The sequence below is a fragment of the Nomascus leucogenys genome, chromosome 2 (genome assembly GCF_006542625.1).
Source record: "Nomascus leucogenys isolate Asia chromosome 2, Asia_NLE_v1, whole genome shotgun sequence".
NCBI classification, from domain to species: Eukaryota; Metazoa; Chordata; class Mammalia; order Primates; family Hylobatidae; genus Nomascus; species Nomascus leucogenys.
Genome location: NC_044382.1, coordinates 74,781,932 through 74,807,947, shown reverse-complemented (window position 1 = coordinate 74,807,947; position 26,016 = coordinate 74,781,932). Strand labels below are relative to the sequence as shown.

At 47.8% G+C, this 26,016-nt stretch overlaps 1 protein-coding gene and 1 pseudogene across 1 annotated transcript in view; one reads left to right on the top strand and one right to left on the bottom strand.

Moving 5' to 3' along the window:
• Window positions 1-9,519: 9,519 nt before the first annotated feature.
• Window positions 9,520-26,016, top strand: part of ITGAM (integrin subunit alpha M) — a 77,663-nt gene continuing 61,166 nt past the window's right edge. The window contains exons 1-10 of the mRNA XM_030797781.1: window positions 9,520-9,639; window positions 11,274-11,379; window positions 14,982-15,085; window positions 15,401-15,471; window positions 15,620-15,737; window positions 20,228-20,358; window positions 21,117-21,262; window positions 22,595-22,748; window positions 24,789-24,939; window positions 25,922-25,995. Of these exons, the coding sequence (XP_030653641.1) occupies window positions 9,612-9,639; window positions 11,274-11,379; window positions 14,982-15,085; window positions 15,401-15,471; window positions 15,620-15,737; window positions 20,228-20,358; window positions 21,117-21,262; window positions 22,595-22,748; window positions 24,789-24,939; window positions 25,922-25,995 (1,083 nt within the window). The 5' untranslated portion in view covers window positions 9,520-9,611. The remainder of the gene's footprint in view (window positions 9,640-11,273; window positions 11,380-14,981; window positions 15,086-15,400; window positions 15,472-15,619; window positions 15,738-20,227; window positions 20,359-21,116; window positions 21,263-22,594; window positions 22,749-24,788; window positions 24,940-25,921; window positions 25,996-26,016) is intronic.
• Window positions 17,019-17,076, bottom strand: LOC115831871 (annotated as a pseudogene).

Below are 26,016 nucleotides of genomic sequence, written 5' to 3'. Positions count from 1 at the left end.
GATCGGGCAGCAACAGTGTTCAGCCGCTAAGCCAAGAAGATCTGGGAAGGACTCAGTCAGAGAGCCTTGGGCCAGAGTTCCAGGGTCTCTGGCAGTGGTTGCTGGGCGAGTTGGACAGTCTGATTTCCAGTGGAGTCCCACACAGATGGGACATGGCTTGGGAAGAATCCTGGGCTGCGGGCATTCCTCGGCCCAGTGGCCAGATTTCCAGCACTTGAAGCAAGATCCTGGAGGAGGAGGTCCTGGAGGCATGTCTGACCTCTGTGGTTTAGGTGTTTTGAAGTTCTTGTGTGCTGGAGATGTGGCTGGGGTTTCTCTCACAGCAGAGGCAAGTAATTGTAATTCAGAAATGCGTTGCCGTCTGGCTGCCTCCTCTCTATTATTGTACACCTTGAAGGTGAGGTTGATTAATTCCTATTGTGGGGTTTGAGGGCCGGATTCTAATTTTTGAAGTTTTTCGTAATGTTGGGAGCTGACTGGGTGATAAAATGCATATTAAGAATAAGGTGGCCTTCTGAGTCCTCTGGGTCTAGGGCGGTAAACCATCTAAGGATTGTTGCCAAACGGGCCATGAACTGGGCTGGGTTTTTATATTTGATGAAAAAGAGCCTAAATGCTAACAGATTTGGGAGAGGTTGGATAAAGAAAAAAAGGAGCATTAACCTTGACTATGCCTTTAGCTCCAGCCACCTCTTTAAGAGGAAATTGTTGGGCAGATGGGGGAGGGCTAGTCGTGGAACAAAACTGTAAGCCAGACCGGGTGTGAGGAGGGGAGGTGATAGAAGGGTTATAGAGTGGGGGAGCAGAGGCCGAAGAAAAGTTGGGACCTGGCTTGGCCTGGCGAGGAGCAGCCTGGGGAGGAGGGGAGAGGCCCGATGGGTCTGTAGAAAAGGAGGATTCAAAGAACTCAGAGCTTGGGGTAGAGATTGGAGGAACAGACAGGAGAGAAAGAAAGATTTGGGACGAGTTGCATTGGGAGCAGAGCCTAGGGAGGAACTAACGTGTAAAAGAATGCCTGGATGTCAGGCACCTCAGACCATTTGCCCATTTTTTGACAAAAATTATCTAGATCTCATAAAGTGGAGAATTCAAAAGTGCCGTTTTCTGGCCATTTAGAACCATTGTCGAGTTTGTATTGGGGCCAAGCAGTGTTGCAGAAGAAAATAAGATGCTTAGATTTTAGGTCAGGTGAGAGTTGAAGAGGTTTTAAGTTCTTGAGAACACAGGCTAAGGGAGAAGAAGGAGGAATGGAGGGTGGAAGCTTGCCCATAGTGAAGGAGGCAAGTTTAAAGAGAAGGGTAGAGACCCGGAGAAGGGGTGTGGGGAGCAGCCCTGGGCTGCAATGTGGGTGAGCAGCCAAAGCAGGCGTCCCCACAATTGACTTGCCACCGAGGGAATGTGGGTGAATGACCAAGGCAGGCATCCCCGTGGAGATCAGACACCACTGGTATGTGGGTGAATAATCAGGCAGGCGTCCTTGCAATGATTAAACACCAAGGGAAGGCTGCCTTCCCGAGTCCGTGACCGGCGCCGGAGCTTTGGGACCACGGATAAAATGTGTCTCCTTTGTCTCTACCAGAAAATGAAAGGAATTGAAATTAAGAGAAGGGAGAGATTGAAGGGTGGCGCCAAGATTGAAAGGAGAAAGAGGTTGAGGGATAGTGAGAGAGGTTGGAGAAGACAGTAAAAAGAGGCCGCTGACCCAATTTAAAATCGGTGAGATGTTCCTTGTGCTGGTTGGTCTGAGGACCCGAGGTCGTAGGTGGATCTCTTCACGGAGTGAGGGTGAGGACTGGGGACTGGTCTCCTGAAGGAGTCCCTCTGACCCAGGTCTTTGGCACCAAATGCCTCACATGTCCGTGTGAAGATACCACCAAACAGGCTTTGTGCGAGCAACAAGGCTGTTTATTTCACCTGGGTGCAGGCGGGCTGAGTCCGAAAAGAGAGTCAGCAAAGGGTGGTGGATTATCTTTAGTTCTTATAGGTTTTGGGATAGGCAGTGGAGTTAGGAGCAATGTTTTGCGGGCAGGGGGTGGATCTCACAAAGTACATTCTCAAGGGTGGGAAGAATTACAAAAAACCTTCTTAAGGGTGGGGGAGATTACAAAGTACATTGATCAGTTAGGGTGGGGCAGAAACAAATCACAATGGTGGAATGTCATCAGTTAAGGCTATTTTCACTTCTTTTGTGGATCTTCAGTTGCTTCAGGCCATCTGGATGTATACGTGCAGGTCACAGGGGATATGATGGCTTAGCTTGGGCTCAGAGGCCTGACAAGATCACAGGAACTTTTCTTGACAGTCCAGTGCAATGGAAAAACAATATTTTGTTCTTGTTCTTCCCACAACTTTCTCAGGAGGGCGGATCCTGTAGCAAGTTTCTTCGAGTGTGGTGAGCGAAGCAAACTGGAGGAGCTCAGATGGAGATAATTTGTCTGTGTAGACAAGGAAAGAAATTTGGAGAGGTGGGACTGGGAGATTTTGTTGGAAAGAGAGAAGCCGTGACCTTGGGTGCTGTGCAGAAAAAGGGAAGATGAAGACCTGATACCTTCATTCCCCTGAGAGCAAAGCTGGAAAATGTTGAGGAACGTGGCAAAGAAGGTTTGCGAAGTTGAGTATAGAGAGTCATGTGATGCAAAACCCACTTGTTTGAAGGAGGTGGGCCAGTGAGCCTGCCAATCCCTGGGGGAAGAGTGGTCCCATCAGAGGCAACAGCCAGTGCCATGGCCTTCAGGTGGCAGTGTGCCTGGCAGGTTTGAGGAATGGCAAGGAAGCCAGGGTGGCTGCTGTCCCAGAAAATGAGGTAAGCTCAGAGAGGTAAGGGTTGGGGCTGGGATGACCTGTCATCCCAACCTTCATGCAGGTCCTTGTAGGTTGTAGAAAGGACTGGCTTTTACTCTCAGTAACGTGGGAGCCGTTGCAAGTTTTGAGCAGAGGAGAGGCATGATACGTCTTGTGTTTTGAAACAATCCCTCTGACTGCTGTACTGAAAGTTGACTTTGGCTGGGCACGGTGGCTCACACTTGTAATCCCAGCACTTTGGGAGGCTGAGGTGGGAGGATGGCTTGAGGCTAGGAGTTTGAGACCAGACTGGGAAACTTGGTGAGACCCCCATCTCTACAAAAAGATTGAAAAATTACCTGGACATGGGGGAGCATGCCTGTAGCACCAGCTATTTAGGAGGCTGAGGTGGGAGGATCATTTGAACCCAGGAGTTGGAAAAAAAAAAAAGGCAGTCAAAGGACTGAGCTCTGAGATCCTTCTGAAGAGGTTGGGAGAAGAGGAGAATCAGCAAGAGAAACTGAGAAGGAGGGTCCAGGGCAGTAGGCGGGAAGCAGGAGAATGTAGGGTCAGAGGACAGATGTAGAAATCTGTTCCAGGAAGTGAGGGCCGAGTGTCAGAAGCTGCTGCTGAGTCACTCAAAATGAAGACAGAACTCATCACTGGAGTCACTCAGGCAGCCTTGGTGACCTTGATAAAAATAGTTTAGGTGGAGTAGGTGCGGGGTTGGAGCACAGGCTTAGTTGGAATGGGGTTAAGGGAGGATATGAGCAGTAGAACAGGGTGCAGCCAACACAGACAACTACTTTGGAGAAGTTTTGCAAAAGGGAAGTAAAAAATGGGCAGTGGGTGATGAGGGGAGTGGAATCAAAGAAAGGCTTGTTTGCTTTTTCAGTAGGAGAAATGTATTGTTTCTGATGGGAACACCAGATTTCTACAGAAGTATTTTGTATTCTTTCTGAGGGTCTTATATACTTATACCAGAGCCAACACTGTACTCTTACCTACTGTGGCTTTAGAATATTGCTTTGATAGGGTACTTGTTATGGAGTAACATGAAATGGTAAGGTATGTCCCATTGCTTTATAGGCTATTGCTGTGTGTTTTCTAGTCCAGTCAATTTTTGAATCAGCACGTCAAATTCTAGAAAAATTCTGCTGGGTGAGATTATAATGAATTTGAGTAATTAAATGGAGAACTGGCATCTGTACTGACATCTGTAGTCTTGTCATCCATGAAGATGACATATCTCTCTATTCTTTTTTTTTTTTTTGAGATGGAGTGTTGCTCTGTTGCCCATACTGGAGTGTGGTGGCACAATCTCAGTTCACTGAAACCTCTGCCTCCCGGGTACAAGCAATTCTCATTCCTCAGCCTCCCGAGCAGCTGGGATTACAGGCATGCACCATGATGCCCAGCTAATTTTTGTATTTTTTGTAGAGATGGGATTTCACCATGTTGGCCAGGCTGGTCTCAAACTCCTGGCCTCAAGTGATCCACCCACTTCAGCCTCCCAAAGTGCTAGGATTACAGGCGTGAGCCACTGCACCAGGTCAATAATCTTTTTTTTTTTTTTGAGGATGAACTCTTGCTCTGTTGCCCAGGCTGGAGTGCAGTGGCATGATCTCGGCTCACTGCAACCTCCACCTCCCGGGTTCAAGCGATTCTCCTGTCTCAGCCACCCGAGTAGCTGGTACTACAGGCACGCGCCACCATGTCTGGCTAATTTTTGTATTTTTAGCAGAGACGGGTTTTGCCATGTTGGCCAGGCTGGTCTCGAACTCCTGACCTCAGGTGATCCACCCACCTCAGCCTCCCAAAGTGCTGGGATTACAAACGTGAGCCATCATGCCCAGCCAGTAATTTGTTTAATTACATATCTTTTATAAGCTCTTTCTTTCTTCCTTCCTTCTTTTTTTTTTTGAGACAAGGTCTCACTCTGTTGCCCAGGCTGGAGTTCAGCAGTGTGATCATGGCTCACTGCGGCCTCCAACACTTGGGCTCAAAATGTCCAAGGGACAGTTTGCGAAGTGCGTTTTCAGGGAGATAGTTTGATTTCCCACACCTGTTTGATACATATTAATGTTTACTTAATTAATTATTTAATTAAAAAAATTTAAGAGATGGGGTCTTGTTATGTTGCCCAGGCTAGAGTACAGTGTATGGTGGCATGATCATAGCTCACCACAACCTCGACCCCTTGGGTGCAAGTGATCCTCCTGCCTCAGCTTCCTGAGTAGCTGGGACTACAGGTGCATACCACCACACTAGATAATTAAAAAAAATTTTTCTTGAAGAGACAGAATCTTCCTGTGTTGCCCAGGCTGGTCTTGAACTCCTGGGCTTAAGCGATCCTCCCACTCTGGACTCCCCAAGTGCTGGGATTACAGGCAATGAGCCATTGTGCCTGGCATTAGCTCCTTCTTTTCCTCACTTTCCCACCAGTGTTTCCGGAATTACCTTCCAGATATATTACTTACACTTGAAGCCTTGTCTCAGAGTCCACTTATAGGGGAAATCAAGCTAAGATTTTATCAAGAGTGGGGATGGGGGACAGGTAGGAGGGAACAGCCAACAGCTTATAGATATGTCCCCATCCACGGTCACCAGGTCAGGTGCACACTTGGTGGTGGCTCATTGAGAAAGCCTCTGCAGGTTGGACAGCCAGTCTGAGATCTTGCCTATATTTTTACAGAGAGTGGACCCTTGGCCACTGTTCAGGGCAAGGAGGGGCCTCCACGTCTGAGTTCAAGCAGCCCCCATAGTGGCTAGAGTGTGAAAACTTTTCCCAAAGCAAACCCAGCTGATCTACTAAACTCCCCCCGCCGGCACCCTGGTTGGTATCTTCTCATCTTGGGCTAATGACTTCATTCTTCCTTTCCTCAGCCTCTTTACCTGCTAACAGATACAGGTAACCTCTTGTTTTAAATTATCTATTGGTATTTTTTATGATTATGAGTTATTTTTTTTTTTTTTGTATAAAGGTCTTTTTTTTTTCTCTTTGAGACATAGTCTTGCTCTGTTGCCCAGGCTGGAGTGCAGTGTTGAGGTCATAGCTCGCTGTAGCCTCAAACTCCTGGGCTCAAGTGATCCTCTTGCCTTGGCCTCCCAAAGCATTGGGATCACAGGCATGAGCCACTGCACCCGGCCTGTATAAATGTTTCAAGTACACATAATATAGAAAAGAATATTAAAGTCGTCTTGTAGCAGATTGAATACAACCACAAATTCCTCCCATTGGGAGGTGGGATCTGTGTCCCCTTTGCTTGAATGTGGATGAGCTCTGTGACTGCCTGATCAATGGAATGTGGTGCAGATGACTTGGCACCAGTTTCCAGATCAAGACCTTAGTAGCCTGGAAATTTCTGCTTCCTGTCTGTTGGAACACTTGCTCTTGAAGTCCAGCCACCATGCTGCGAGAAGCCCAAGCCACATGGAGAGGGCATGTGGGGGTGCCCAGGTGACAGCCCCAACTGAGCTCCTAGCCCATGGCCAACTGCCAGCTGTGGGAGTGACCCATTTTGGGAGCCCAGCCCAATTAAGCTTTGGATTACTCTAGCCCTGGTCATGATCCGACTGCAATCATGTGAGAGACCCCGCTGAGAACTGCTGAGGCCAGGCGATTCACAGATACGTGAGAGATTATAATACGCTGCTGTTTTTAACTACGAAGTTTTGGAGTAGTTCACTCTGCAGCAATAGATACTGGAACATACCTGTAATCCTTCCATCTTGGAGATAATGACTATTAACGTTTGGTTTTTCTGCATATATATATATATATATATATATATATATATATATATATATATGATTTATTTTTGTATGTATGTACTTATTTATTTAATTTTAATTTTTTATTTTTTGAGACTGAGTCAAGCTCTATTGCCCAGACTGGAGTGCAATGGTGCAATCTCAGCTCACTGCAACCTCCACCCCAGGTTCAAGTGATTCTCCTGCCTCAGCCTCCCAAGTAACTAGGATTACAGATGCCCGCCACCACACCTGGCTAATTATTGTATTTTTAGTAGAGATGGGGTTTCACCATGTTGGCCAGGCTGGTCTCGAACTCCCAACCTCAGGTGATCCTCCCACCTCATCCTCCCAAAGTGCTGGGATTACAGGCGTGAGTCACCATGCCCTGCCTATATATATTTTAGAGACAGGGTCTGGCTCTGTTTTCCAGGCTGGAGTGCAGTGGTGCAATCATATCTCACTGCAGCCTCAACCTCCTTGGCTCAAGCGATCCTCCCACCTCAGCCTCTTGAGTAGCTGGGACCACAGGTGTGCATCACTACACCCAGCTAATTTTTTAAAATTTTTTTGTAGAGTCAGGGTCTCGCTGTGTTGCCCAGGCTGGTCTTGAGTTCCTGAGCTCAAATGATCCCTCTGCCTTGGCCTCCCAAAGTGCTGAGATTACAAGCAGGAGTCACCATACCTGGCTATATATAAAAATTATAAACAGGGAATTTTTAACCAAATGTACATAATTTTAATTGCTTTTTTTTTTTTTTCAGCCAGCAAGCATTTTTTTTCATCTAGTTATCAGGAAAGTAGAACTAGAGGCAAAAGAAAATGTGTTGAACAGTGAAACTCTGTCTCTAGTGAAAATACAAAAAATTAGCCAGGTGTGGTGGCATGCCCCTGTAATCCCAGCTACTCGGGAGGCTGAGGCAGGAGAATCACTTGAACCCAGGAGGCAGAGATTGCAGTGAGCCGAGATCACGCCACTGCACTCTAGCCTGGGAGACAGAGGAAGACTCCGTTTCACAAAAAAAAAAGAAAATGTGTTGAGAAAGAGTGAAAAAAAATCATTGGCTTGAGAATCACACTGGCGGTCACATAAAGGTGAGGGTTGTGTTCCATGTATGTGTGGAAGGATACCTATTTTCCTGTGCCTTTGAAAACAGAATTAAAAGTGACAGATGCAGGGGAGGGTAAGGATATATCACAGAGTGAAGTATCATTGAACCATTCCTTTGTTGAATATTCAGGTTTTTTTAGCTTTTCACTATTAACAATAATGCTGCAATGAACAAGCTTGCAAATATACATATATATATATATATTTTTTTTAGAGATAGAGTCTTGCTCTGTCGCCTAGGCTCACTGCTAGGCGAGCTCACTGTCTAGCTCTCTGCTCACTGCAACCTCCACCTCCAGGGTTCAAGCGATTCTGCTGCCTCAGCCTCCCAGGTGGGATTACAGGTGCCTGCCACCACGCCTGGCTAATTTTTTTGTCTTTTTAATACAGATGAGGTTTCACCATGTTGGGCAGGCTGGTTTCAATTGCTGACCTCAAGTGATCCACCTGCCTCAGCCTCCCAAAATACTAGGATTACAGGCATGAGCCACCGCGCCCAGCCAAGCTTGTACATATATTTTTGACTACACTTCTTAACTATTCTTAGGATAAATTACTAGAAGTGAAAATTCTTGGGTGAAGAGCCTGAGGCCTTTAAACACACACACACACACACACACACACACACTAGGCTGGATGCAGTGGCTCACACCTGTAATCTCAGCACTTTGGGAGGCTAAGCAAGGAGGATCACTTGAGTCCAGGAGGTTGAGAATAGCCTGAACAACATAGCAAGATCTTGTCTCTACAAAAAATTTTAAAAAAATTAGCTGGCCATGGCAGCATGTGCCTGTAGTACCAGCTACTCGGAAGGCTGAGGTAGGAGGATCGCTTGAGCCCAGGAGGTTGATTGAAGCTGCAGTGAGCTGTGATTACACCACTGCACTCCAGCCTGGGCAACAGAGCTAGACTCTGTCTCCAAAAAAAGCACAAAATAATATTTAAAAAGCACCAGGTATGCCTGTACTTGAGTTGTCCTTGATGGCTACAAATGAGGACAGCTCTGGCTGAAGGGCGCTCCCATTTCCATGGGCTGAAGGAGGGACATTTTGCAAAGTGTGTTTTCAGGAAGACACAGAGTTTTACCTCCTACACTTGTTTGATCTGTATTAATGTTTGCTTATTTATTTGTTTAATTTTTTTTTGAGACAGGGTCTCACTCTGTCACCTGGGCTGGAGTGCAGTGGCATTATTGAGGCTCATTGCAGTCTCAGACTCCTGAGCTCAAACAATCCTCCTGCCTCAGCCTCCAGAGTAGCTAGGACTACAGGCATGTGCCACCATGCCTGGCTAATTTTTTAAATGTATTTTTTGTAGAGACGGGCTCTCCCTATGATGCCCAGGCTGGAGTGCAGTGCTGTGATCATAGCTCACTGCAGCCTGGACCTCGGGCTCAAGTAATTCTCACACCTCAGCCTCTCGAGTAGCAGGGGCTACAGGCGTGCACCACTATGCCCAGCTAATTAAAAATATTTTTTTGTAGAGACAGGGTCTCTCTACGTTGCCCAGGCTGGTTTCCAACTCCCAGGCTCAAGCGATCCTCCTGCCTTGGCCTCCCAAAGTGCTGGCATTACAGGCGTGAGCCACTGTGCCTGGCCCATATTAATGTTTAGAACACGAATTAAAGGAGGTAGGCTAAGTCTATTCAGCTTGTTCATATGCTTGGGCCAACCCAAGAAACAAGTGGGTGACAAATGGCACCTTTTGGATAGTGGTATTGACTTTGAGGGTTTGGGCCAGGAAGCTGGGGAGGAAGGGTGGGCAGGCTGTGGGCAGTCCTGGGAGGAAGACCAGGCAGGGCTATGTGCTCACTGAGCCTCCACCCTCTTCCTTTGACTCTCTGATAGACTTCTGCCTCCTACTTCTCCTTTTCTGCCCTTCCTTGCTTTGGTGGCTTCCCTGGGGTTCCTCAGTGGTGCCTGCAACCCCTGGTTCACCTCCTTCCAGGTTCTGGCTCCTTCCAGCCATGGCTCTCAGAGTCCTTCTGCTAACAGGTGCATGGGGGTGGGGTGGGGGACTCTGGGTGGGGAGGAGGGGAACTTTTGGGTCTGTCATAAAGAGAGGGCCCAGAATATGTAGGAGTCAGTCTGGGGAGAGGCAAAGGGGATTTGGGGAAGGAGAAAGCGTTCAAGAAGAAGCAGGGAAACAGCTAGACCCAGACAGGCTGGCCAGGGAAGCCTGGATGAATGACCACATTCATGGACTGTACAAGGCTGCTTGCCGGTCCCCTTGCTTCACACATGAGGAGAAGGAGGCCCAGGGAGGAGAAGTGACATGGCCTAGGGTGCATAGCAGGTGTGAGGCCCCCTTCCTGAGTGCTTCCTCCTGGATCCCCTCTCACCATCTCTACTTTGCCTCTGGTTCTATTTTCCAAAGTCCCGGGTGCAAATGTTTGTTGAATGACTGATGAATGAAAATGATTTGAGTTTGTTTCCTTTTATGCTTATATGTTGTGGAAAATGAAATTCTCCTCAAAAGGGAAGGAAGTACTTGAAAGCTGCATAGGAAGGAAATTATCTAATTAAGAATGTATAGAAACTTCATTGTTGGGCAAATCATCATTATGGTGACACCGGGGGAAGAAGCCATTTGGGTGCTCAGAAGGGAGGCTGGAATTCAGAGCAGGACTGGACGTGCCCCATGACGGTGGTTCTTAGGTCAGGAGTAAGCAAACAGTGGCCTGGGGGCCTGATATGGCCCACCACCTGTTTTTGCACAACCTGCCAGCCAGAGATTGAAAATGAACACTGATAATCGATTTGATGATAGGGAGCACCACCCCCGAAGAATTCTATTTGTCTCATTTGTAAACCCGTATTACAAACAAATTGTACTCAATCATTACATTTGGAATTTCCCTAATGACAAATTTGTGGAAAAGTATTTTCTGTCTTGTTATATAAGTACTTGTGCAACATATTCTATCAGCCTCTTGATCTGCAAAACCTAAAATTTACTATCTGGCTGTTTATAGAAAAAGTATGCTAATTCCTGCCCCAGGCTATCAGAGCTGGACCTGGGAGGCAGACATCTGGATGCTGGGTTAGTTAGGGTGACCGAATGGATGGGAAAGGGAATGGAGCAGGAAGACATGCTGCTATCTTTTTTTTTTTAAATACAGGGTCTTGCTCTGTTGCCCAGGCTGCAGTGCAGTGGCATGATCATGGTTCACTGCAGACTTGACCTCCTGGGTTCAAGCAATCCTCCCACCTCAGCCTCCTGAGTAGCTGGGACTGCAGGCATGTACCACTACACCCGGCTAATTTTTTATTTTTGTAGAGATGGGGTCTCACTGTGTTGCCTAGGCTGGTCTTAAACTCCTGAGCCCAGGTGATCCTCCCACGTCAGCCTCTTAAATTATTGGGATAACAGGCCTGAGCCACCACACCCAGCCATTGCTTTCTTTTAAATTATTATTATTTTTTGTTTTTTTGTGTGTTTAATTTTGAGATAGGATCTCTCTCTGTTGCTCAGGCTGGAGTGCAGTGGCACAATCAGGGCTCACTGCAGCCTCAACTTCCTGGGCTCAAGTGATCCTCCTGCCTCAGCCTTCCAAAGTGCTAGGACTACAGCCCCCGGCTGGCATGCAACTTTCCTCTGCTTGACCCTTCCCGCATTCTCCCTTTAGCCTTGACCTTATGTCATGGGTTCAACTTGGACACTGAAAATGCAATGACCTTCCAAGAGAACGCAAGGGGCTTCGGGCAGAGCGTGGTCCAGCTTCAGGGATCCAGGTGAGACCCTCAGATGGAGCCCCCTTTCTCAGTGCTTTCGCTCCAAGACTTACACACCTGAAAAAAATCAGCGATTTCATTGAGTGATTTTTTCAATAGATAAATCAGTTCAAAACATACAACAAATTCATCTTTTGAATTTACAGTGTTCTAAATTCAAAAGATGCAAAAGGGTGTAAGAGTAAAAATCTCTTCCTTACTCCCTTCCCCCCTTCCCTTCCCAGGAGGGACCTAATGAATGGTTTCTTGTGTGTTCCTTTGGGGAGACTCTGTGTGTACATAACACATACACGTTCCCTCCCTCAGCCAACACACCATGTGTAGCACACATTGTACTGAAATTAAGGCCTGCCTGCAGGCTGCCCCCTATTTTTGTGAATAAATTTTATTGAAAACAACCCTGTCCACTTGTCACTTACTGTTTATTGCCCCTCCCTCCCTTCCTCCTTCCCTTCCTTCCTTCCTTCCTCACTCATTCCCTGCTTCCCTCTTTCCCTCCTTCCCTCCCTTCCTTCCTTCCCTCCGTTCCCTCCCTTCCTTCGTTCTCTCCTTTCCCTCCCCTCCTTCCTTCCTTCCTTCCTTCCTTCCTTCCTTCCTTCCTTCCTTCCTTCCTTTTCTTTATTTCTTTCCTTTCTGACATGGTCTTGTTCTGTCATTCAGCCTGGAGTGCACGGGTGCAATCATAGCTCACTGTAGACTCAAACTCCTGGGCTCAAGCAATCCTCCCACCTTAGCCTCCTGAGTAGCTGGGACTACAGGCATGTGCCACCACACCTGGCTAATTTTTTTGATTTTTTTGTATAGACGAGGTCTCACTCTGTTGCCCAATCTGGTCTCAAACTCCTGGCCTCAAGTCATCCTCTTGCTTGGGCCTCCCAACTTGCTGGGATGATAGGTGTAAACCATTGTGCCTGGCTATGGCCACTTTTGAGCTGTAATGGCAGAATTCAGGAGCTGTGATGGAGATTGTATGGACTGCGAAGCCTAAAACATTTACCTTTACAGAAACAGTATTTGTGGAGGTGATAGTACCTTTCCAGAAGAAGGAGGCTGGTCTCTGCTCTTTGCTTTATCTCACATAATACAGCCTGCTGATTTGAGTCCATTAATTCCATGTTATGCTTGCATTGCATGCCATAATTTGGAGATACTATAATTTACCTTTTTTTTTTTTTTTTTTTTAAAGACTCGCTCTGTCACCCAGGCTGGAGTGCAGTGGCATGATCTTGGCTCACTGCAACTTCTGCCTTCTGGGTTCAAGCGATTCTCCTCCCTCAGCCTCCTGAGTAGCTTGGATTACAGGTGCCTGCCACCACACCCGGCTAATTTTTGTATTTTTGTAGAGACAGGGTTTCACCATGTTGGCCAGGTTGGTCTCGAACTCCTGAGCTCAGGTGATCCACCTGCCTTGGCCTCCCAAAGTGCTGGGATTACAGGTGTGAGCCACCGCGCCTGGCTTGTAATCTCCTTTTACATTACATTAGATCTCTTGTTAATGATCATTTAGATTGTTTCCAAACTTTTGCTCTATGAACAATGCTGTCATTTTGCACATGTGCAAACCTATTTGGAAGTAAAGGCTAGCACTGGGATTGTGGTATCCAGGGGTGCATGAGCACCTGCAATTTTAATAGATGTTTCCAGATCACCCTCTACAGTGGTGGCAGCAATTTACACTCACACCAGAAATTCATGAAAATACCTACTTCCTCATACTCCCTCACTCATTTGCCAACTCATTGTGCTATCAAACTTACTGATCTCTGCAAATTGAGTAGGTGAGAAGTGGTATCTTAATTTAGCTTTAAATTGCTTCTTTTTTTTATGAGAGAGGCATTTTCTGTGAACATGTTTTTCTTATCTGTTGGCCATTTTTCTTTCTTTCTTTTTTTTTTACTAGTTTGTACAAGCTTTGAGTACACTGAGGAAAGTAGTCTGGGGTATGAGTTGTGAATCTCTCTCCCTTGTGTATTATTTTTCTTTTGAGTGTGCTTATGGTAGTTTATCACATACAGAAATTTATTTGTTTGTTTGTTTGTTTGTTTATTTATTTATTTATTTATTTATTGAGACAGAGTCTCGCTCTGTCACCCAGGCTGGAGTGCAGTGGAGCGATCTCGGCTCACTGCAACCCCTGCCTCCTGGTTTCAAGCCATTCTCCTGCCTCAGCCTCCCGAGTAGCTGGGACTACAGGTGCATGCCACCATGCCTGGCTAATTTTTTTGTATTTTTAGTACAGATGGGGTTTCACCATGTTAGCCAGGATGGTCTTGATCTCCTGACCTCGTGATCCACCCGCCTCAGCCTCCCAAAGTGCAGGGATTACAGGTGTGAGCCACTGCGCCCGGCCCAGAAATTTATTTAAAATGACTGTGTGGAGGCTGGGCGCAGGGGCTTATGTCTGTAATCCCAGCATTTTGGGAGGCCGAGCTGGGCTGGTCGCTTGAAGCCAGGAGTTCGAGACTAGCCTAGCCAACATAAGGAAACCTCATCTCTACTAAAAATACACAAATTAGCCAAGGATGGTGGCACACACCTGTAATCCCAGCTACTCAGGAGGTTGAGACAGGAGGAATGCTTGAACCCGGGAGGCAGAGGTTGCAGCAGTGAGCTGAGATCACACCACTGTACTCCAGCCTGGGTGATGGAGTGAGAATCTGTCTCAAAGGAAGAAAATAAATAAAAATAAAAATAAATAAAATGACTGTGTGGGTTGGGTCCAGTGGCTCATACCTGTAATTCTAGCGCTTTGGGAGACTGAGGTGGGAGCATTGCTTGAGCCCAGGAGGCAGAGGTTGCAGTGAGCTATGATTATGCCACTGGACTCCATCTTGGGCAACAGGGTGAGACCCTGTCTCAAAAAAAAAAGGTTGGCCTGGGACTACAGGTGTGTACCACCACAACTGGCTAATTTTTAAAAATATTTTTTGTAGAGATGGGGTCTCGCTATGTTACCCAGGCTACTTTCAAACTCCTGGTCTCAAATGATGCTCCTGCCTCAACCTCCGAAGGTGCTGGGATTAAAGGCATGAGCCATGGTGCCCAGCTTGAATTGACCTATTTTTATTTTTAAAATTTATTCATTTATTTTTTGGTACAGAGTCTTGTCCTGTCTCCCAGGCTGGAGTGCAGTGGTGCTATCTCGGCTCACTGCAACCTCTGCCTCTCGAGTGCAAGCAATTCTCTTGCCTCAGCCTCCCGTTTAGCTGGGATTACAGGTATGCACCACCATGCCTGGCTAATTTTTTGTAGTTTTAGTAGAGATGGGGTTTCACCATGTTGCCCAGGCTGATCTTGAACTCCTGAGCTCAGGCAATCCTCCCTCCTCGGCCTCCCAAAGTGCTAGGATTAGAAGCATGAGCCACTGTGCCTGGTCCTATTTTTAAATGACTTCTGGTTTTTGTGTCATTCTTAGGAAGACCTTTTCTCATTCTGAGTCTTAACATTTTCGCATTTTTTTCTTTGCTAATTCTTCCTCCTAGTCATGGGAATTCAGCAATCCGGGTATGGGCCCCCACCTTCCTCTGGGTGGCAGAGGTCTTCTGTGGTCTCCTTCTCTCCCCACATGTTGGGGTTTTCTCTATTCCCACTTCTCCCCACAGGGTGGTGGTTGGAGCCCCCCAGGAGATACTGGCTGACAACCAAAGGGGCAGCCTCTACCAGTGCGACTACAGCATAGGCTCATGCGAGCCCATCCACCTGCAGGGTGAGTCACTGCCCCGCCGGGCCGGGACTGGGATTCCCCCTGTGAACACACAGGGACTTGCCAGGCACTCCTGTGTCCTGGGGGATCTGTGGTGGGGACACAGGTGTCTGCCTCCCTACCCTCTCCTCTGCCTGCAGTCTCTACCCTAGACATCCCCAGGCAATCCCTCCATGTTCCTTTCTTTCCCAAGATTTAGGATCCCCCTTCACCATCAGACCTCCTTGTCTCCCGCATGGAGGTGACCCCTGCCCAGCTCTTCCACAGCCTTCTCTGTCGCCCCCCCGAGGGTGACCAGGCCCATATCTGTCCCCGCAGTCCCCGTGGAGGCCGTGAACATGTCCCTGGGCCTGTCCCTGGCAGCCACCACCAGCCCCCCCCAGCTGCTGGTGAGTGGGGCTGGATCAGAGGAGCATCCAAATGGGGGTGTTTGGGGGCCCACGCATGGGGGGGCTGGGGGTCTTGTGGAGGGTGGAGGTGCTGGGGTACAAGGACAGGAAGCAGGGGCAGCCCCTTCCACTGGCTCCTGCCCCGTAGGCCTGTGGCCCCACCGTGCACCAGACTTGCAGTGAGAACACGTATGTGAAAGGGCTCTGCTTCCTGTTTGGATCCAACCTACGGCAGCAGCCCCAGAAGTTCCCAGAGGCCCTCCGAGGTGGGTTGCCTTTGGCAGAGGGAACAGATGGGCAGCAAAAGACCAGGGGAGGGGGCAGGACTGAGGTGACGTCTGCTCAAGGTCTGGGCTCTGGATGCAGAAGGGTGGGGGAACTGGGTCCCATTAGAGAGAGAAGCTAGGGAGGTGCTAGCGTCTTGTACTTTAGGAAAACTCCTTGGCTAGGCACAGTGGCTCACACCTGCAATCCCAACACTTTGGGAGCCCAGGAGTTTGAGATCAGTCCAGGCAACGTAGTGAGGCCCTGTCTCAAAAAAAAAAAAAAAAAAAAATTAGCTGAGTGTGGTGATGAGCACCTGTAGTCTTAGCTATTTGGAGGCCGAGGTGGGAAGATTGCTTGAGGCCATGAGTTCAAGACAAGCCTGGGCAACATACGGAAACCCCCGTCTCTACAAAAAAAAAAAAAAAAAAAAATTAGCCAGGTGTGGTGGCACGTACCTGCAGTCCCAGCTACTCAGGAGGATCACTTGAGCCTGGGAAGTTGAAGCTGCAGCAAGCTATGATTGCACCACTGTACTCCAACCTGGGTGACAGAGCAAGACCCTGTCTTTAAAAAATAAGTCCAGGTCACACTGCAGAGGAGGGGATGGTGCAAGGTGTCATTGGCAGGAAGTGGGAATCTTGGGGACCATCTTGGGGGGCTGCCTTCCACACCCCTGTTCCCTAAACCTCCATTGATTGAGATTCTGAGTGACTGTATGGATTTTTTTTTTTTTTGAGGCTGAGTCTCGCTCTGTCACCCAGGCTGGAGTGCAGTGGCATTATCCCGGCTTACTGCAACCTCTGCCTCCCGGGTTCAAGTGATTCTCCTGCCCCATCTTCCCAAGTAGCTGGGATTACAGGTGCCCGCTACCACACCTGGCTAATTTTTGTATTTTTAGCAGAGACGGGGTTTCACCATGTTAGCCAGGCTGGTCTCGAACTCCTGAGCTCTGGTGATCTGCCCACTTTGGCTTCCCAAAATGCTGGGAATGAGCCAGGGAATGAGTGGTGGGCATGAGCCACTGTGCCTGGCCAGAGTGCATGGATCTTTCAAGCTGCATTTCCCCACTGCTTTGTTCAATGGCTCTGCCATCTTTTTGCTTGTCTTCATGTTGATTCTGGCACCACAGGCGAATGTTTCTCCCTTGCATTTTTTTTTTCTTTCTCAAGCCCTGTTCCTCTATACTTCACCCTCCACAGATAATCCTCCTTCTTCCACAGAGGAAACAAAAGCTTCAGGCATGGACTTCCTCCACTTTCCCCTTCTCTTATCTTAATAAGCGGTTTTCCAGTCTTCGCTGGAATTTGTTAGACAAATTCTAAAAGAGATGTAACACCGCACTTTCTCCTTTTTCTCAAATTTCCATAATGACAACACTCCTGGCAGTGACTCACTGGTTTTAGAGGAAGACCTGTCTCTCCTCCGTCCCATGACTAAATTCTTCCGTCTGGGCTTTTGAGAGTCTGTCATGCACCAAGTAAGGTGATCACCTATCTTTCTTTTTTCTTTTTTTTTTTTTTGAGACAGGGTCTCTCTCTGTCACCTAAGCTGGAGTGCATTGGCACAATCTCGGCTCACTGCAGCCTCTGCCTCCTGTGCTCAAGAAATTTTTGTGCCTCAGCCTCCAGAGTAGCTGGGATCACAGGTGCGCATATACTGATTTTTGTATCTTTTGTAGAGATGGGGTTTCACCTTGTTGCCCAGGCTGGTCTCGAACTCCTGGGCTCAAGAGATCTTCCCACCTCAGCCTCCCATAGTGCTGGGATCACAGGTGTGAGCCACTGTGCCTGGCCCAGCATCTCTTGAATCACTCGTTTTCTGTCTAGGACATTTAACTTCTCCCTTCCTCTGGCTGTAAACACTCTCATTCTACCTGTATCTGAAAAACAATCAGCCACCACAATCGATAGCCATGAAAACAATCTTCTCTCTTCCAGTCTCCTCCTCATCTCCTGCCATCTCTCCCCACCCTCACCACCCAAGCTTCCTGAGTGCATTCTCTTCACCCCCGGCTGGCCTTCAGCTTCCCTCTCCACCTAGGGGCACTGGGGGCCTTTTCAGGAGGCCTCCCAAAGTGCTGGGGTTATAGGCATGAGCCACTGTGCCCTGCCAGTCTTTCCAAAATACAAAACAAATCATCTCACTTCCTTTTCTAAGAACCTTCCGTGGCTCCCCATTGCCTACAGATAAAGTCGAGCTCCCTATATTGGAGTAGAGGCCCTTGCCCACTGTTCTTTGCTTGATGCCACTGCTGTGTCTCCATCGCCATCACATACGTTTGTCCCTGTAGTGCTGTTTCCATCGAATGGCATTCCTGGATTCTGCCAGAATGCTTTTGAGGCCCTTGTCCCATGTATCAGTAGGAGTCTCAACTGGGACCAAAACACATTCCAGTAACGTAACTGCCTAAGGGGTTCACCTTGCCTGCTGCCTAGACAGAGCTGATTCATCAAGACAGCAGAATTGCAATAGAGAAAGAGTAATTCACACAGAGCCGGCTGTGCAGGGGACCAGAGTTTTATTATCACTCGAATCAGTCTCCCCGAGCATTTGGGGAGCAGAGTTTTTAAGGATAACTTGGTAGGTCGCGGGGGAAGCCAGTGAGCTGGGAGTGCTGATTGGTCAGGGATGAAATCATCGGTACTCGGAGCTGTTTTCTTGCATTCAGTTGGTTCCTGGGTGGGGGCTGCAAGATCGGATGAACCAGTTTATTGATCCGGGCGGTGCCAGCTGATCCATCAAGTGCAAGGTCTGCAAAATATCTCAAGCGCTGATTTTAGGAGCAGTTTAGGGAGGGTCAGAATCTTGTAGCCTCCAGCTGCATGACTCCTAAATCATAATTTCTCATCTTGTGGCTAATGTTAGTCCTACAAAGGCAATCTAGTCCCCAAGCAAGAAGGAGGTCGCTTTGGGAAAGGGCTGTTACAATCTTTGTTTAAACTATAAACTATAAACTAAGTTTCTCCCAAAGTTAGTTCAGCCTACGCCCAAGAATGAACACGGACAGCTTGGAGGTTAGAAGCAAGATGGAGTCGGTTAAGTTAGATCTCTTTCACTGTCGCAGCCATAATTTTGCAAAGGCGGTTTCAGTAAGATTTATTTACAAAGAGGGGGGTTTATTTATAAAGGGAGTAATTATAAAGCTGTGACAGGCCTAATGGAGCCATCAGGGACTTTCCAAGCCCTGGGCAAGCAGGTCTGTTGCCACCCCTGGGTTTATGGGTTGAGGAGAGGGAGAGCTCACCAGGGTCTGGAGAGAGTCATGTGGAGCTGGCCTCCTTCTGAGGAACAGTTGATCTTTTGTGAAGGACATAGCCGTCCCCAAGCAACCTCAATGGGAGAACACCCGGACCTCACTGCCCTCCTCCCTCCAGGCTTCTGTTGAGCCCCTTCATCCGCCAAATCCAATGGGAATCCGAGGGCAACAGAGTCCTGGTGATGGGGTCCCTGCAGGTTGACCTCCCAGGCCACAGAGCTGAATGGCGATGGGTAGAAAGTGGATTTGGGGATGGGGCAGAAGGCAGAGGAGCACATTCCACATCGCTTTATATGTGTGTGCCATTCCCTTTTCTAGAATCTACTCCTTTTGTATATCTGGCAAATCCTTCCTTCCTTCCTTCCTTCCTTCCTTCCTTCCTTCCTTCCTTCCTTCCTTCCTTCCTCTCTCCCTCCTCTTTCTTTCCTTCTTTCCTTTCTTCCTTTCTTCTCCTTTCCTTTCCTTTCCTTTCCTTTCCTTTCCTTTCCTTTCCTTTCCTTTCCTTTCCTTTCCTTTCCTTTCCTTTCCTTTCCTTTCCTTTCCTTTCCTTCCTTTTCTTCGAAGTCTTGCTCTGTGACCCAGGCTGGAGTGCAGTGGTGCGATCTCAGCTACTTTTTGTATTTTTAATAGAGATGGGATTTCACCATGTCAGCCAGGCTGGTCTCAAACTCCTGATCTCAAGTGATCCACCTGCCTCAGCCTCCCAAAGTGCTGGGATTATAGGTGTGAGCCACCTTGCCCAGCTGGGCAAATTATTTCCTGTTCCTCAAGATCCAGTCAAACATCAACACGTTCCCTGATTCCCTTGGGCAGAATTAACGAAAGTTTTCCATACCACTTTGTCCTTGTTTATTTACTTATTTATTTATTTTTTAGAGACAGGGTCTTTCTCTGTGGCCCAGGCTGGAGTGCAATGGCGTGATCATAGCTCACTGAAGCCTCAACCTTTTGGGCTGAAGTGATCCGCCACCCTCAGCCTCCTGAGGAGCTGGGACTACAGGCATGTGCCACCGTGCCTGGCTAATTTTCAACATGTATATATATATATATATATACACACACATTAAAAATTATATATATCATATATAATTTTTATATATATTTAACATATATATATTTTTTATAGAGACGGGGTCCTATATTCTCATTGTTCAACAGAGGGCTGACATGCAAAAAAACCCAAAACACCAAGTGTCAAATTACTTGATTCATACTCTTTTTCCCCTTCCCCAGGGTGTCCTCAAGAGGATAGTGACATCGCCTTCTTGATTGATGGCTCCGGTAGCATCAACCCAAATGACTTTCAGAAGATGAAGGAGTTTGTCTCAACTGTGATGGAGCAATTAAAAAAGTCCAAAACTTTGGTGAGGGCCCATGGGTAGGTTAGGGAAGAGCCCACACGGGGCTGGAAGATACATGGCAACTGGGCCACCGCGTTCTCCTCCCAGTTCAATTGCAGAGATTGCCAAATTGGCAATCGATTATGGTTTGCCTTCCTGAGTCTCTTTTCTGCTCTGTTGGATGCAGCCTCAGCATTCTTTCAGCCTTTTATAAAGCGGGCAGCTCTAATTGTTAAGGTTGGCATGGGAGATGAAGCCTACATGTCATTGTTGGCTGAGTTCTATTTTCGTTTTAATTTCTTATTTTTTTGAGACAGAATCTCACTCGCTCAGGCTGGAGTGCAGTGGCATGATCTCGGCTCACTGCAACCTCCACCTCCTGGGTTCAAGCAATTCTCTTGCCTCAGCCTCCTGAGTAGTGGGGATTACAGGCACATGCCACCATGCCCGGCTAGTTTTTGTGTTTTTAGTAGAGATGGGGTTTCACCATTTTGGCCAGGCTAGTCTCGAACTCCTGACCTCAAGTGATCCACCCACCTTGGCTTCCCAAAGTGCTGGGATTACAGGTGTGAGCCACTGCTCCCGGCCGCTGGCCATGTTCTAGTATTGAGGAGAGATGGGAGCTGCTGGCAGCTCTCCGTCCTGGTGAGGCAGGGGATTAGGGGCAGCGCAGAGGAGGAATTTGGAGACTGGAGTGTTTAAGATCTTTGTGGAGCTTGCTGGGAGATGTCTGAGGGGTGGGGGTACCTTCTCTAGCATCACACCAGCCACCCCCTCCGCAGTTCTCTTTGATGCAGTACTCTGAGGAATTCTGGACTCACTTTACCTTCAAAGAGTTCCAGGACAACCCTAACCCGAGATCACTGGTGAAGCCAATAATGCAGCTGTTTGGGCGGACACACACGGCCACGGGCATCCGCAAAGTGGTGTAAGCTTCCCTTTTTCACTTAGGATGGAGGGAGGAGGAGACACTTTCAGCTGGGCTTTGATGGATGAAGGGAGCTGGTCAGACAGGGGTGGTAGAGGATGCTTTCCTACCGGCAGAGGTGGGGAGGCTGTGCGTGGTGTGTTCATGAAAGGACAAGTCGTGAGTGACAGGTGGGAGTGGAGTGGGGAAGTGAGGGAAAGGTGTCTGGAGGGAAGCTACAAGGATCAGCTCAGGCCAGGGAAGCAAGGGCAGCTTTACAGCCCGTGGTGAGATATCGCCATGTCTCATTTTGGGAAGTTCACTCTGATTTTGGGGTGTGTGCAGAGGCAAGGATGGGGTTGGGACAGAAGTACAAGAAGCACTGGAGAGTCCTAGAGGGGCTGGGGAGCTGGTGCAGTGCTCTGGGAGAGGTTTCCTGAAGGCCAATTAAGTTTATATATATATGTATATATATGTATTTATTTTTTGAGACGGAATCTCACTCCGTCACCCAGGCTGGAGTGCAGTGGCCTGATCTCGGCTCACTGCAACCTCCACCTCCCGGGTTCAAGCAATTCTCCTACCTCAGCCTCCTGAGTAGCTGGGATTACATGCGCCCCCCACCACCATCAGCTAATTTTTGTATTTTTAGTAGAGACGGGGTTTCACCGTGTTGACCAGGCTGGTCTTGAGCTTCTGATCTCACGTGATTCACCCAACTTGGCTTCCCATAGTGCTGGGATTACAGGTGTCAGCCATAAATATATATATTTTTAAAATTCAAAAGTAATAATACTCAGTTAAAAAACCCAAATTATGCGAACGTATAAAAACAAAAACCGTGAAGGTTTCCTTTCCCTTCCCTGCTGCTTTTCCAGATCTCGGGGCAGTTGCATCTCAGTGCTAAGTCTCAGGGGAGACGGAGCCCCTCCGAGGCCTTGCCTAGCTGTATCTGTGTCTGGGACTCTGCTGACATTTCCTTTCTGATGTTAATAGCATCTCTGGCTAGGTGCAGGGGCTTACACCGGTAATGTCAGCACTTTGGGAGGCCAAGGTGGGAGGATCACTTGAGGCCAGGAGTTCAAGACCAATTGACAACATAGTGAGACTCTATCTCTAAAAAGATGAAAAAATAAACCAGGTGTGGTGGTACCTGCCTGTAGTCCCAGCTACTCAGGAGGCTGAGGCAGGAGAATCGCTTGAGCCCAGGTGTTCAAGTCTGCAGTGAGCTATGATTGTGTCTCTGCACTCCAGCCTGGATAACAGAGTGAGTGTCTATTTCTTAAAAAAAAAAAAAAAAATTAATATGTCATCTACTTGCATTTGACTTTGTCCCTCCTGTTTCCTGCACAGACGAGAGCTGTTTAACATCACCCAGGGAGCCCGAAAGAATGCCTTTAAGATCCTAGTTGTCATCACAGATGGAGAAAAGTTTGGTGATCCCTTGGGATATGAGGATGTCATCCCTGAGGCAGACAGAGAAGGAGTCATTCGCTATGTCATTGGGGTATGGAATGCAGCTCTCAGGGTGATGCTTCTGTGGAGGGTTTCTATGTGGATCTATCCTCCCTTCAATTTGCAAATATTAATAAAATCAAAGTGACCTGAGAGCTAATGCTACCTCATATACACCGTATCAGCTATCTGTTGCCACATCAATGCTGTATAATAAACTATCCCAAAATTCAGCAGCTTAAAATAATAAGTAAGCCTGTGGGTCAGCCGGCCAAGAGTTCTGGTCTCAGTGGCCTTCCTCACTGTCATTAGCTGCAGGTTGGCAGGCTGCTCTGCTGATCTTGGCCAAGCTCTCTCTGTTTCTGAGGGTTGCCAGCTATGTCATCTACTGGACCAGATGGCCTTGGATAGAACCACTGGGGTGACTTGGCCCTTTGTCAACCTGGCTTTCATTCTCCAAGGCTAGGCTGGGCATGTCCTCATGGTGAAGGCAGGGGAGCAAGAGAACAGTGGAGATGTTGCAAGTGCTTTTTCATGCCTCTGCATCATGTTTGATAACATCCGTGGGTGTCATGAGCGGTGCAAGGTTAGAGATAACCAGGTCCATGCAGGTTTGTGTCTTTCCGCAACATCTTTCGTTGATGCTATTTCAATCACAAACGCCATGAGCTGCATGGAATTCCCAAGGAGGCAGTTCTCCTTAGTGCATCCTGTTCCCTCAGACACTCTGGCTCAAGCCACCCACAAGTCAGTCAATATTGCAAACCATATATAATAGTATACTTAATCAATATATAAAGGTTATAGGTTAAACATTCCACAGCAAACAAAGTAATATTTAACATCAGAAGAAAAAGAAAGAGGAGAAAGGATGAATGAAAAGGACTCCTGGTCTGAGCCCAAGGGTCCTGGTCCCGTTAGTCTTGCAAGGCAGAGTCTTTGATGCGGCGGAGCCCTTGGCAGCAAATGCCAGGTGGTCATCATGAGCGACTGTGAGGTATGAGTTCCAGCGGCTGCTTTGAGCTGCTGAAGGCCTGATCTCTTCTAGTCACAGAGCCATCTGGTGAGAACAGACAGAGAAGAATGTGCTTGTTTGCATCCTAATCTGGTTGGATGTAGTCTTTATTTGTTTATTTTATTTATATTTATTTATTTATTTATTTATTTATTTTGAAACTGAGTCTTGCTCTATCGCTCAGGCTGGAGTGCAGTGGCATGATCTTGGCTCACTGCAACCTCCACCTCCCGAGTTCAAGCAGTTCTTGTGCCTCAGCCTCCCGAGTAGCTGGGACTACAGGCATGCACCACCATGCCTGGCTAATTTTTTTTTTTTTTGTATTGTTAGTAGAGATGGGGTTTCACCATGTTGGCCAGGTTGGTCTTGAACTCCTGACCTCAAGTGATCCGCCTGCCTTGGCCTTCCAAAGTGTGGGATTATAGGCATGAGCCGCTGCACCTGGTCTATTTTAAAAATTTGTTTAAAACAACCTTATCCTTGTTGGCAAAGTGCCCTGTGAAATATAGAATGGAGCCTTTTTCTAAGATGGAGTCAGTTATGTCAAGGGTGTTCTGTATACAATGGGCTAAAGCAAGACTCATTCCTGAGCCCAGAGGCAATGAAGGGGGCAGATGACTCCACCAAGAGCAGGCGGGCACAGCAGAGCGCTGGGGGAAAGGGCTTGGATACAGGAAGAGGCAAGGAGTCAGGATCATCAGTGTAATCAAACTACTACAGCACTTGCATGACACAGAAAGTGGTATCACCATGGATACATGCCTTGGCACGTAGGACATACCTTCATATAAAGAAAAAGGCTCCCCTTCCTCTAGGGGGAGGTCAGCTCCACACCAGGAGACGTGGCACAGCAGATGGATCAGCAGCCGGGTTTCTGCCCCAACTTGCTTCCTTGGCACAGTGCCTTGTGCAGTGTACAACCTGCCCAACTATACCTGGTAACCCTGTCCCAGGGACCTTCTGATGCATTTCCTCACTTGATAAATAATGGTTCAGACTAGTTTCCTGCAGAGTTGTCTTTGCCAGATGATACTGCTAGCCTCAGACCATGATTTGGCCTCTGTTCCTTGGTAACAGGTGGGAGATGCCTTCCACAGTATGAATTCCCGCCAAGAGCTTAATACCATCGCATCCAAGCCGCCTCGTGATCACGTGTTCCAGGTGAATAACTTCGAGGCTCTGAAGACCATTCAGAACCAGCTTCGAGAGAAGATCTTTGCGATTGAGGGTGAGTCAGGCATCTGTGCTCCCAGAGCAGCTCCAGAGGCAGCCCCCACCCCAGAACACATAGTCCCCTCTAGAATCCAGACCTTCCTAACCCTTGGTATCCCCCAGCATCAACTCTCTCCACTTCCTTCAGCTCCCAGTCCCAGCCTCACTTGATCAATTCCTTTGAAGTCAAAGAATCCATACTTTTACCTGTAATTTTGCAAATCTTGGCTATAGGTTGGTAAATTGGAGTATGGGGGAGTCAAATCTCACCCAGTATTTTAACAAAAATTTGGATGTGTTGCCAGCAGTCATCCGTTTGGTTCTCTGTTGTATCCCAATTGCCTAGAATAGTGCCTGGTACTCAGAAGGTGCTCAATAAATGTTTGTTGAATAAAAGGAATTTAGAAATTGGGGGATTTCATGTACAGTCTGGGTTTATGGCTTATCTTGAAAAGCTGGAAGATTAGACACCTTGAAGACCTTGAAGACCACATTCCCACTTGGCAGGAAGTGGCTGGAGGTGAATGGCTGCCACCCTTCTAAGAGGGACGTATGCTGTCCAGCTTGACACAGATCCCGCCGGAGTCTCCCTTTGTCTGTGGCCACCAGAGCATTTGGGTTTTCAGTACTTGTTCTAGGTTCTTCTGTTTTCTTTTCTTTTCTTTTTCTCTTTTTTTGAGACTGAGTCTCACTTTATTGCCTAGACTGGAGTGCAGTGGTGCGATCTTGGCTCACTGCAACCTCTGCCTCCCAGGTTCAAGTGATTCTCCTTCCTCAGCCTCCCGAGTAGGTGGGATTACAGGTGCATACCACCACGCCCAGCTAATTTTTGTAGTTTTAGTAGAGACGGGGTTTCACCATGTTCGCCAGACTGGTCTCTAACTCCTGACCTCAAGTGATCTGCCCATCTCAGCCTCCCAAAATGTTGGGATTACAGGCGTGAGCCACCGTGCCCGGCCTTCTGCTTTCTTTAATGTAGAAAGTTCTCCTCTTCACAGGTACTCAGACAGGAAGTAGCAGCTCCTTTGAGCATGAGATGTCTCAGGAAGGCTTCAGCACTGCCATCACCTCTGTAAGTGGCCCTTCATTAAAT